Consider the following 13338-nt stretch of genomic DNA (forward strand, 5'->3'; position numbering starts at 1 on the left):
ACCGACATTCCAAATGAAGTAAGCAGAGCATCGTCATCATGGCGCTGGTGGGGGCGGGACGCTTATCAGCGTACAGTTTGGACGAGTTGGAGACGAACATATAAAGAAGGCACAACAGAAAGTTGGAAGTTAGCGTTCTGTGTGCCTTCTTTATGTTTTGGGCGCTTATCAGCGCGTTCTTCATTAGCACTATATTTCTACAACCAGGAACTCCGGCACTCGCCATTATTACAAGGGGCGCCGATTATTCGTAGTTCACTTACGCCAGAGTTAGTTTATATAACGGTAAAACGCACACTAAGAAAAAAAGGAGTCCCTGTGACCCTCTTTGGGGGGTATTTACTTGCCACAGATTTGACTCTTCATCGACCCCTTTCGCAGAGTCACGCTACTCTTATTGAAAGGGGGTCACACGGACCCCGTCGCAGTAGTCACAGTAGAATATGGGTGACTACCTCCTTAGAGTCAGCACTGACTGCCACGAAAGAAAAAAGAGAGTCACGGGACCCCTGCCTGATGATCATCGCGACCCTGTAACAAGAGTTGTGAGGACGCCCCCTTTTAAAGAGTCCCGTGATGCTTATGGCGACAGAGTCGTGGAAGTGTATGGGTGACCTTCCCAGAGATGGTCAGTAATACTGCTGGTGGAATCATTGCAGTATACGTGCAAGTGCAATTTTAGCCCACATGCATGCAGCTTCATGAGCAGTTTCATACAAGTATAGCAAAGCAAACCAAAAGTATTTGAAAATTATTTTATTAAAGACGAAAGTGATACACATTTGAATGAAAAGCCAGCTTAGGGTATCACAGCTGTTTTAAATCACAAAATAACCAGCAAATAGCCTAAAAATACAGATACACTAAGCATGTTTTACTGCTTGCTATGGCTTGTCACAACGCAGGTTTGCTAGACTAACAGGCATGATATTAAATCACAAAAACAAGTTTTGTGTTAACCAGCTTTGCATACCTGCTGGTGCAAGGTTAAACTGGTGTGGAAATAAATTGCAATAATTTTTAAAGGCTTCTTTCCTTGTTGCTGTTTTTCTAAGGCAGACGTCTTACAGAAGTCCATGAAGTCAATCCAGAAATCTTCACAAGCCGTGCACAAGCGTTGCAAGGTGTCCTCGGGTCCTGGCGTCTCGAACCAGGCCTTGTCTCGGACCTGCCAGAAATATCAATGAAAAGAAATTGAACGATAAGACAAAAGCAAAATGAAATTGTAGCCAGCACAGTAAAATCATCAACAACAGGCTAACTGCCCAGTGCCTGACAAAAGAGAGGGCGAGGAGCACACCTCTTGCCATTACATTTCGTTGCTTCACCATTTGGCTTTTGTTATGAAATGTTTTGTATGAGGGAACATATGTATAATGTATGAAGTCCCATATGGACACCCCAGAAATGCAAAGGCTTCAAAAATTATTGCATCCATAAAGAGGATCTGAAAGCTCCAGGGAGGGAGACTAAGAATTTATGAGTGCAAAAGGCTGCTACTCCCCCCTTTTGATGGTATGAAAATATCTATGTAAAGCTTAAAGGCAGCACGAGTAACAAAGCAGTAAGTGAACTGAGACACCTGCTGCACAAAGGGCATGCTCCACACTGCAAAACACTGGAGGGGTACAAAGTCTAACTTAAACTGTTCAGTAAAAAGCATGAGGCAAGTTGGTACATAGTTCTTAAAAAGTCGAGTCCATAGCACATGACAAAGAAGATGATAGGACAAGCACTTGCTTGCAACTACGTTTATTGAGTGCATCGTCTAAAATGACACCCTTTAATAGTGGGCCGCACAATGGTAACAAAGGAATCATAGTGAAGTTTCTAAATATTCAAGCTCATTGCAATACAGGTTCACTGTGCTCCTGTTTTTTATGTAATAAACATCTAAAAGCTCCCAAATCAGTGCTTTAGCTTCTTTGCAGAAGTCAAACTTGGCCCAAGAAAGGCTTGTACTTGCATGATTCGCAATGAGTGGGTACATGCAAAACGCCAAGGGACAAATTGGATACATCGACTTTCCAGATGGGAACGACACATCATAGATTCCCCCCATTCCCTGGGCAAAAACCGCTGGGTGTGCTGCTTGTTGCGCTTTTCTTTTGCTTTTAGGCTTGATAGCAATTTGCCTGAACCTTCTATCTACGCTTCACTGATTAACTTTGACGCTTTTTTAAAGTTATTCAATACGCTGACTATATTTTCTACTCTGCATGCAATATCTGCACCCCGTTTCGTTTTTTCCTTCAACAGTTTTTAGCTTAAGTGAAAGCATGAAGCACTAAATAATGCTTACAGTTGTAGTTATCTAGATCACACTTATTACTGATGGAGAAGAAACCTAAGTTGTCAGTACAAAGGGCACCACTGCCTTGTTACGTGCCTCGGTTTCTTCATGTTTTTAGTGGCCACAAGAAAAAATTTTAAACCACTTGTCTATTTGAATTATTGTCAACGCGTTTAGTTTCTGTACCCTGATTTTTTAACTTCTCATATAATTAAATTTGGCACAAAACTTGTTCCAAAGTTTCTAATTCCCTGGATGGGCTTTTCTGCACGAGTTGTGAGCGATGCAGTAAAGCTGACACTACAGCCTTGATGGCACATGCCACAATAATTAGTTTCCCTATCCCAATTTATTGACTTTGGATGTCCAATTTTTTGTTCTCGAACTTCTCATGCACTAGAGGGGCTTCTCTGCACAAATTCAGAGTCATGCAGTAAAGCTGACACCAGCGTTGATTTCAACTCTTTTGTTACCGCAGAAAATTGACCAGTTTTTAGGGCTCTAAGAAAACATTTCTTTTTGCTAAATGTGTTGGTTAGGCACATAGTGCAGTGGCAAAAATGCGGATGATTCAACGTCCGTGCTAGCACCAGTTGTGTAATGTTTGCATAAATAATGATCGCAAAAAAAAAACCCAAATCAAAATTTTGTCACTGTAAAGAAAAATGAAAAAAAAAGAAGTTGTGTATAACAAACCACCAATAGTGGAAAAAATTTAGAATGCGCATTTTGAAGGTTTACATTAAAAAATCCTGTCCAAGAAAAAATTCACTAGTGAAAATTAATTTGTCCCCGTGGTGCCCACGTGGTGCTTGCACGCATGGTGCCTGCGTCTCGTGGTGAAGCCGAACATTCATTCCAAAATACACAATTTTGGATGGTTCTCTGAAATGGTTTGATATTATTAGGGGCCCAACTTAGTCCCCACGTGATGTAAAAACATCTTATTAAGGACTACAGCAAGCACCAGATTCACGGCAAGCAAGAGATGCCAAAAAATCCACTTGGAATTTAAAACCAACCTCAGTGGTGCATTTTTGTTGACATTCTGATCATCACTTATCTACCAGAACTTCCACTTGCGGTTTATTGTCATCTTCTGACTCGCTATGGTAGCCCTGCTTGCAGGAATAACTTGCGATGCACTAGAATTGTGCCCAGCAAGCTTTCGCACGGCGAAAAGAGTGCTGCCTAACATTTTCAAAAAGGCACCATATCAAACCTTTTGGAGACTGCCAGAATAGACAGTCGCAGTAAGAAGCAACACTAGACCTCCAAAAATAGCCTCGTACTAACAAAATTGGCCAGTGAACAGCTGGCAGTGTTCAAGGCTGATTGGAAATCTCTACTTGTCTGAGCTGATATCCGATGACTTGGTGTTATTTTTTGAGTTTCAGCTGGAGTTATCGCAAAAGTAGGGCATGAGTGAAGCGATATCACAAAAGGCATTCTTTTTTCGAGGAATAGTAGAGGGCGACGGGGGTGCTATGGCAAATCGGCTTGAAGTTGGGTAACTGCGTAGTAGCACGAAATATTAGGTTTGCAACACACAAACAGAATGAAAACTGCTCGATTCGCGGCCGCGGCGGCCGCTTTTCTGATGGAGGCGAAAAGCAAAAACGCCCGTGTGTACGAGATTTCGGCGCACGTTAAAGATCCCCAAGGTGGTCAAAATTAATCCGGAGCCCTCCACTACCGCGCCTCATCACCTGCGTTGCGTCGGCGCGTTAAACCCTACAATTAATCAATCAGAATGAAAACTGCTGGAAAGTGGCTCAAAATGCCACGTCCACTTGATACACATGCGGGGAACCTTCAGAAATAAGCTTTCACAAAATAAAACGACCCTTTCTTTGAACCAAAGCTCAGTAGTGGAAAGCTGGTGTCATTTCCAGGTAATTATCATCTGTCACTGCCATCGGATTGCAAAACTGGCAAAATGATTTGGTATTTGGCTTGCTGGAAGACTTTTGGTCAAGAAAATTCCATGGTAATGCAGCATGACCACGAGTCGCATGCTTTTTTATCAAGCGCAGCAGCAACGCTCCCTTCTGAGAAAACATACACACCTCACCTTGCAAAAAACTGCCGAAAATCTCAAGGTTGCCTAAACGTGTAGTGTCTAGACTAACCACCGTGGTACATGAGAAACAACTACAACATCACAAAATCGGCAATATAAAGCACCGATCACCGATGCTGTATATTCCTGATATCCATGTTGTCATTTCTCTTGCAACTAACGCATCCCACTGGTTAGTCTAGGCACTGCAGTTTTAGAATCAGTTCTAATTTTCCTGCTCTGGCTACACTGAAATTTCTGACGGTGTTTTTGAGGGTTGAGCAGCATGTGTTGTTTCGATAGGTGCCATGGCTGCTGCGCTATACAAAAAAGGATGTCACTTGTGGTTACGCTGCATTACCATTAGATTTTTTGATCAAATGGCTCACAGAAGTCAAGTATCAAATGATGTCGTCAGCTTTGCAATCAAGGTGAGAACTACCAGAAAATGACACCAGGTATGCACTAGTGAGCTTTGGTTTAGAGGACGGGTAGCTTTTTTTCAGTCAAAGTATTCGTGGATGTCTCCGCATGTCTGACAAGTGCACTTAGCATTTTCAGCCCTTTTCCTGTCATTTGTTTCATTTCTGCATTGCGCAATTTATATTTGGCACTACTAGACAGAGAACTTCAACCCGATTTACCTTAACGCCTTCGTTGCCCTCTACTTTTCCTCAAAAAAAGCATGCCGTTTGTGATTTCCCTTCACCCATGCCTTACTTGTGCAATAAGAGTTCCAGTTGATAGTCAATTGATAACCTCAAGTCATCGGACATCAGTTAAGGCAAGGAGAGAGCTTAAAATTGGCTTCAGTTTTGATTCTGTACGAGGATATTTTCGGAGGTCTAGAGTTGCTCCTCAGTAGAACTACATATTCTGACAGTCTGCCACAAGTTTGGTATTGTTTGTTTTCTAAAATGTTAGGTGGAGGTGCAATGCAGGAGGCTCATAGAGCTGAACGCCTTTTTCATTTGTCACGCAACAGTTACTCGGGGATAGCTAGCTGGGCACTGCTCCAGTGCATCGCACCTCATTCCTGAAAGCAGGGTTAGAAAAGTGAGCCAGAAGATTATAACAACCAGCAAGTGAAAGCTTCAACAGGTGCATGATAGTAAACTGACAGTGAAAGAGTTTTGTTTTCAGCCACAAGCAGTTTTTGTCCTATCCCGAATTTTTACCTTACCATTAATGCGATGTCAACCATTGACAAGATGTTTCTACATCATGTGGGGACAACTAGTGCCTCTAATAATGCCAAACCACCCGATTTTTTTCAGTAAACTATCCGAAATTGCATATTCTGAAACAGAGGTAGGGCTTCACTGCAGAACGAGGGCACCACACATGGTAACATGTTTTTCATATCTGACAAATTGTACTGGGCAACTAAACTTTTTTCCAAGATGTGTTTTTTATGTTTGGCAAAAATTATACTCCAAACTTTTTAAACTATTTGCGAACTGATATACAAAACTTATCCATATTTGCAACGTTTGGCCAAAAACTGATTTTGTTAATTTGCGAATCTGCTCTTGTTGGAAAGGGCATCGAATAATCTGCATTTTGAGCTGATGCAGAATGTGCCTAATCAATATGTTTACACAAAAATGTTTTGTTAGACCCCAAAAAATGGTAGACTTTCTGCGATAAAAAGAAAGTTACCGCCCTGTCTGCGTGCCATATTCTGAAGTCTATTCTTAGCAGATATCAGCGTCAACGCCAGAAATAGTGTACTTAGCGAGCATCGCAATGCATACGGCAGCTTCTGGATTTTCGGGCCGTCTCGAGCGTTTTGATGTTCGGGACAGGTTTTAGTAGTAGGAAGCATCGCTTCGTTCACAGAAAAAGAATTACCTTTAAACTCTAGCTTTAATCAGCTGTCATGAGACAAATTCAACCAAGCTATTTTTCTTAGAAAACTGTTACTAAAGACAACTGTTTTTCTAGTGGCTCATTTTATTCATGACTACGTTGGCTGAAGTTGTTGAAATTGCAACTGTGTGAGAACTTTTTATGAGTTGAATATGGGAGCTTTAACCTAATTGCTTGTAGTATTAGCATGAATAGGCCGATCTGGAAGACCATTTCGTGAGAAACGAGCGTTATCACTGCCAAAATAGCTTAAAAATACAAAACCCACCCACACATCAAGATATTCATTGATGCCAGGGTCCGTATGGGAAATTTAGGAGGTGTGTCACGGTGTCACAGTGGTGGCGTGGTTATCAGACCAGGTAGTTGTTTTGAAGGTTGGTAGCTAGTAGCTCACAATATGCCTTTTTTGTCTGCTTCTTCGGGTTTTTTTTATTGGAAGATTATTCGGAGCGAGATTATAGAGAAATCGATAGATGATTTTTGAAGACTGGGAACGATTCCAAGAAATTTAAGCAATTTTGCTGACACAACCGTTTTTCTAAAAATTCTAAAACCACACAAAGAAGCAACACTCAGTTTTTCCAAAGCTCCTGCGAAGTGATTTCATTAAAAGTAATTACTGCTGTACTTACCAGTGCTTCTCTGAAGGCTTCGACACCACTTTCATTCAGCAAAACAGGCCGCAGGACAGCGTATCCACCCCTCTTGCATCTAATGATAAAAAAAATACATATCACTGACATGGAAATTAATAAGATGTGGGGGACCAACAAAAGAGTATAGAAGAGGCCATAAGGAAAAATATCCACAGGGCTCCAGCTTAACAAATGCAATGTGGTAATTGCTACGTTCCTCATATTTTCACGGTGTATTAACAATTGCTTTATTATCAGGGTCTCTACTTCCGCACTACTTTCATTTAGCAGTATTAGAAGTGGAACTGGATTACAAGTTTGTGAAAAACGCGGAATTGCTGTAAACACACAGATGACAACGTCAGCACTGTTTCTGCAGCAAGCAAGCGATAACACATGCAGTAAAGGGTCCATAAAGACTGAATACAGCTTTGTTTAGTTTGAATGAACTAGCTTTTCAGTACTCACTCGGCTCCCTTCCAAGCCGGAAATACATTAGTCAGAAATACGCAAGCAACACAGAATATTTTCAAATTTCTCACTGAGGCTTTGGCATGAGAGACGCAATATGGGCTAGCACTAAAAAATGTCGACAGACAAGAGTCTTCTGCCAGCCCTGCTACATTAGAGTGGCGCTTCTCCACCACGTCCTCTTAGGTGTTTTTCTAGCATTTTCTGGGCATGTATTCGCTTCTAAACTTCACTTCACATCAGACTACTGCCCTGGTCAATGAAGGGAGGAAAACTGCTTCTTCCTGTGTTGTGGCCCACAAAAATGATTAAACATATCAGATGTGCAATATACATAGCAAAAGTTGCCGCAAGGGAAGACAGAAGCCGCACCGCACATAGTGAACTCCGTCTGGAACAACTTCTATCTAGCCTGATAATTTTACTTAGATTTTGTTTCGATGGTAGGCCATATTTGGCCCCTCGCACCAATTTGAGCCCTCCGGGAAGGCGTTGTTGCACTGTTCCCTTCAAGTTTCCATTCTTCTATTGCTCCCTTTGTCAATTTCTGCTCTTAAGGCTGACCAGCCCTCCTTTTCTTCTGTCCCCTATTTTACCCTCTCCCAGTCTCCTTTGCCTTTGTGCTATCGAGAATAACTGGTTTGCATGTTTTCATTTATGTTGGTTACATGCTCACAAAACCGGAGGGTGGAAAAAAAACTTTTCCGAACTAGTGTTTGCCGTGCTCAGCATTATTTTAGTGTAATATTGCCTTGAGGAAGCTTTGTCCACTGATCAAATCTGTCTGAATATTCAAATCCTCGTTAGGGTTTCTACAGCTGTTGTATGAAGGTTTCGACGTATTCATAGTATTTCAGGATTCCTTCACCTGCTTTTCTCAACGGAATTGGCGGTGGCCAATTTTTGGGCCAGAACGTTTCGCGTGGAATGACCCATTAGTATTATGAAGCTTTGGTTTTTTTATGTGAAGCCTTTGGTGCGTAAACAAAAAGCACAAAACTGACACAACCTCTCTGGGAATAAAAAAGAAGTGACACCAAGGTTCAATTTAAACAATTTTCACAGCATTTTAACATCCAAAGATGCCTTCGTGCAATAACAGTAGCTAACCGTTATTTGGAATTAATTTGAAATCAACAATATTTATGCGATCTCTAGGAGAGCAAATGGTGGTTACGAGCTGAACTGAAAGAACTAAGATAGAGACAAGTGTAATACAAACCTCCAAAAAGGCAAAGTACCCCGTGAGCATGGACATCCACAGGACTTGAGGATTAAGAGCAGCCATACCTGTTAGAGCCAAAGGTGAAGGCAAAAAGTAAGGGCAGGAGCAGTTGCAACAAATGACAATTTTACACAGATGTCAACCGCACAAGCAATTCGAAGTCTCAAGGGCCAGTCCAAAGCAGGCACAAGCAAATTTTATATCCCCTGAAACCTACTAAAACCCGCATAACCTCACACAGCCATGTCGATGAAAATCTGCAGCCCTGCAAGATTTTACCTGCTGTTATGACATGTTTCAAATGCTGGGTCTTTCCATGCCAAACAGCCAAGTGTATGGTGCTTGACACTCTAACCTTTCGGGAAAAATTAATTGTTGATGCGAATATTCTCTTGGCCTTGCAGGAGTGTGACACGTTCACACGGAACTCGGGAGAAAGGGAACAGAATGAGTTACAATGGCGAACGGTGAAAGGGAAACTTAGCACCAAACAAGGACACAAGGGTCAACGTGCAGCCCCCGAAATCCAGTTCAAGCGAAGAGAAAAACGGAAATGCTCTCACCAACACGAGAAGCCCCATTCAGCGATGTGTGCCGCGGGTCATCGTTGGTCCAGGTTGCAGCAGAGCATTGGCCCCCGAATGCATGTACTGCTCGGAGAAAGCAGCACAGGCAGCACCACGCCCTGCGTGGCAGGTGTGGTGATCCATCCTGGGCCGTGGCCACCAACCGCGGCCAGGTGTAGAACCGAGCCCGGTTGTCTGCAAGCCAACTCGCTCGTCTGGAACCTCTGGTACACAGAATCCGCAAGCCCATCTCCAGTCCTGGTTAGCTCACCAGCTTCAGAGTCCTCTGGTTCCGCGATCGGCCTCCACCCGAACCTTGTTCCTTGCTTGAGCACCTCCTCCTTAATTAATGTAGACAAGCTGATGTGTTTATGGCTCTGAAATACAGTACATACAAAATATAACGAGAGGGAAGATGAAGACTTGGTTGCTGGCTAGTTGAAAGACTGCGCAAAAGATGAGGGTGAGAGGAAGAGCGCTGAAGCATGTCTACTTGTGCAACACTGGTCTGCACGCTGGAGTAATGCCCAAGTGACAACATGTCTGGCAGACAATAATGATGCAAACAGGCGACTCACTAAATACAGAAAGTACACTCTGAGTGTGTGATCAGGACATGTAATATTTTGCACAGCTTTATGTCGGGCTAATTGGTGTAAGCTTTTAAAGGAAAATTGCTCTTGTTACGATCACAGAGACGGGCACAAGAAAAACGTCCGCTTTCACGAGAAGATGGCGCCGTCTACTCGTGAAATTGTACGTAGTTTTCTTGTGTCCGTCTATGTGATCATAAAAAGCACAACCTACCTTCAAAAGAATATTTAGCATGCTCCAGGCTTCTTTTGATGCCTATATTAAAGGATTCATTTTGCATTGGGGCCTATTTTCTTTACCTGCAAATATCGCGCGAACGTGACAATACAAGCCAATATGCCATTCATAATGGCTTTTCCCCATAAAAAGGACGCTAAACGGTCCCAACAAGTTTGCCTATACGGGCAGACCAGTGTTAAAAATGACGCTGCACCAAAGGGTTCAAAACGATTTACACCCCCCATGTACTGTTTTTTTTTGTAGTTCGGTTTGTTATTTCACGAAACGTCAAAGAAGAAAACTACAGAATAAAAAGGGAACACTTGACACACTTTTGAATAGCCTGCCATTGCAAACTAGCGCCGTGTATTACAGAATTGTACCGCTCCGCCCAACAGTCAAATGGTTTTCTGCGACCGACGGTGCAAAAAGCAGCCGTTAGACAGCGAACACAACAGTAGAGCTAGAGACAAGCTTGACGTGGGCTAATGGACGAGGGCAAAAGGAGTGGCTGAAGAATACGGACGGCATGAACAAGTTAGAACAGGCGCCTCGTAGGCGCTGTAAAATACCCCTCCTCCCCACACACACACCCCGAAACTTAATTCCCTGCGAGGCCACATGTCCGCCTTTCACCTCCAATTTCCACGTATATGAATTCTGTGCCCCTGTGAACTCTACGTGAACTCAAAGACGGGCTTCGTCATTAGCTCGTGAAGCTTGGCAACGTCAGGCGTTGTGGAACTGCCGTACTCGCTCGCTGGCGCGCGGCCCGAACTCTCTCTCCGTGTCCTGCATTTGCATACTATTTTCTCCCCCTTGCACATTGCAAATTCTCATCTGTTTAACTACATTTCCTGCGTCCTCACCTCTTGCCAACTTTTTTTTCCCGACAACGCCGCCAGCACACGGTCAACGCGTACGCTGTAGGGGCGCGTTGGCGAGCGAGTACGGCCACAGAACAGGGAGTACGGCAGTTTCACGACGCATATCGCGGCCCGCAGACCGCGAGCAGCCGCGAGGAAGGGCGGTCGCGGCGGCGGCAGCCGGTCTCGCGAGCGCGATAGCTTAGAACAGTCTCAAATAGGGAGGAGGGGGCGAAGGAGAGATTTCACAATGCTTACGAGGCGCCAGGCAGCAAGCAAACAAGCACAGCATATGCAACTTTTTCGGCATGTGTCCGGAAAGCTAACCGAGACAACTATTTCACTTGGTATTATTAGCAGGGACAGTACTCACGTGAAAAAACACGATGACACAGCCTTTGTTCCGGCTTCGCATTCAACCGTTGCACGCCGTCGACTTGCCGAACTGAAGAACTCTAGTAGACGATTTCAGGCGGTGCGCAATGAATTCCGCACAGCAAATTTCATACCGGTGTCACGCCGTTTCCATCCCGCAGCGGTTTTGATACGCGAATTCGACAAAAATGCGTCAACTCGCCCCGCCGGCCCCGCTGCCTTCGCGCCACTCACTGGCTTACTCTACTTGGCTCGCAGTGGATTCTATTGATTCGCGTTGTCTAAAATATTTGCATTTGTATTCTTGTTATTGAGTTTTAAAGCAAACGCTAGACAAAAGAAATCTGGTTCTGGCAGGAACTTTTTATATATGTACGTTTTACGTAATGTACAGAAGTTTTTATAAAACGAACGCAAATCAGTCACGTGACTACTTGGCGGCTTTTTTAAACGCACTAAAACAGGCGACGCTCGCACACAGGTTCAAATATATAATTGTGAGCAACATGCATGAATCATTTAAATAAAAAGATTGTCGCAATATGAAGTAGTTTTTATTGAATAAAAGCAACTACAAGTAAGGATTTGAATGACTAACACTTGAATTCTGCTTTTTGGTCGGGCAGCTTGGTGTAAGTTTACACGACATCTGAACCCAGAGCTCTGTACGCGCGCAAGTGCGATGCCTTACATCGATATGTACTTAATGTACAAAATTACTAGTGGCACATGAAGCAGTGAACATACTGCTTAATTGGTAAAACGCGAATGAGAATAACATCTGCAGTAAAGTAGGCTTTGTTGCACGACAACGAAGCTTTGCAAGAAAGCAGGCACGCAACATCGTGCATAGAGAGGCTGAATTGTAGAGCGGCAGAATTGTGGCGCAAAAGCTAGTTACGTACACGCCACACGTCCTGATATTCTCCCGCCTATTTTGTAGGGTTCCTGAGAAGGCCATTTAGTTGCGTAGCAATATATATTTCGAAGCATAGTTTTATTCGTGTTCTTATTCGCAGAGCGTTATCCGGTGCACAGTTGGCAATGTTTTTAACGTAAAAAATAGACAACCCATTTAAATCATATACAGAAGCAATGTCAATCATACTTTCTGCTTATTTCATCAACATTGAACAGCATTGCAGTAAAGACTTTAATTCGTATATATTAAGTATATTGTGTTATTGTTACATGTGGTTTCTATGCAATGTTAAAATATTTGCTAGTCTTTGCGCACTTTAGCATTTCCATTCGCCCATAGTTACCGACAATTGTAAGAACAAAATAATTTGGCTACCACAGGTATGGTATGTATTGTAGATGATTAGATGATTGCTTTCTGATACGACATATTCAAAAATATTGTTAAAGTGAACCTCTCTATGCCCACTCATGGCGCTTTTACGGCTGTACGCACTGCAGGAAAGCCAGCTTTATCAAATGGGAGGGCTTACGGTGGTGATGATGATGATAAACTCAGCGCAGGAAAGCCAACTTTAAACGATGGGAGGGCAAATTGTGGTGTCGTTGATAAAACGCGAAGTAGGAAAGCCAACTTTACAAATTTGGAGGGCACATATTGAAAAAGAATAATAAGAAGACGAAGAGGAGCAGGATGAAAAAGGCGAAGCTTTCTCCGATACAAATGAAAAGTCCACACTCCTATCCGCCAAAGTCCAAATCAATGACAACACTGAGCTAACCGAAGCAGCATATTCAGATGACCCAATTACACTCTAAAAATTATAATCACCCCATTAGCTTAGCTCAGCAATTTGCATTGTGGACTTTGCGTTTGTATCGTAGAAAGCTTGGCGTTTCAACCTTGTGTGTTCCATAAACAGCGTTAGATTTTTTATGCTTTACAGTCCTAGAAAATCAAATTTTGTACCGTTTGCACAGAAGCGGACAAAGTCACGGGACACACACCTGTGTGCCCTTACTTTTCATGTTTTTGTATCTGCGCCACTAAATCTTGCAATACGGTAGCAACAAACCTAAGTATCACTGTGGAAATTCAATCAGTCAATGAATATATGCTAAAAATGCTGTTGACCCGTGACTCCCATTGTAAAGTGCAAGAGTCCCGTGACCCCTCCCTGTTTTAACGAGGGTCGTGGAGCGTAAAAGAGAGTCTTAGTAGAGTCTAAGAGAGTC

At 43.0% G+C, this 13338-nt stretch overlaps 1 protein-coding gene across 2 annotated transcripts; it reads right to left on the reverse strand.

Annotated features, from left to right (window-relative positions):
* Positions 1-741: 741 nt before the first annotated feature.
* On the reverse strand, positions 742-12910 carry LOC144137927 (uncharacterized). 2 transcript variants are annotated; one of them, XM_077669950.1, is made up of 6 exons: positions 11180-12910; positions 9399-9468; positions 9125-9322; positions 8559-8626; positions 6863-6941; positions 742-1168 (listed from the first exon to the last, which is right to left on the reverse strand). In XM_077669950.1, exons 1-5 carry the CDS (start codon positions 11219-11221, stop codon positions 6894-6896), a joined length of 426 nt encoding a protein of 141 aa, XP_077526076.1. In that variant the 5' UTR covers positions 11222-12910; the 3' UTR covers positions 742-1168; positions 6863-6893. The 2 variants fall into 2 exon arrangements, with proteins under 2 accessions (XP_077526076.1, XP_077526075.1); XM_077669949.1 differs by having other exon boundaries at positions 9399-9504.
* Between the last annotated feature and the right edge of the window lie 428 nt (positions 12911-13338).

Source organism: Haemaphysalis longicornis, unplaced genomic scaffold (assembly GCF_048455015.1).
Source record: "Haemaphysalis longicornis isolate Haplotype H1 unplaced genomic scaffold, Haemaphysalis longicornis Haplotype H1 scaffold_5, whole genome shotgun sequence".
Lineage (NCBI taxonomy): Eukaryota > Metazoa > Arthropoda > Arachnida > Ixodida > Ixodidae > Haemaphysalis > Haemaphysalis longicornis.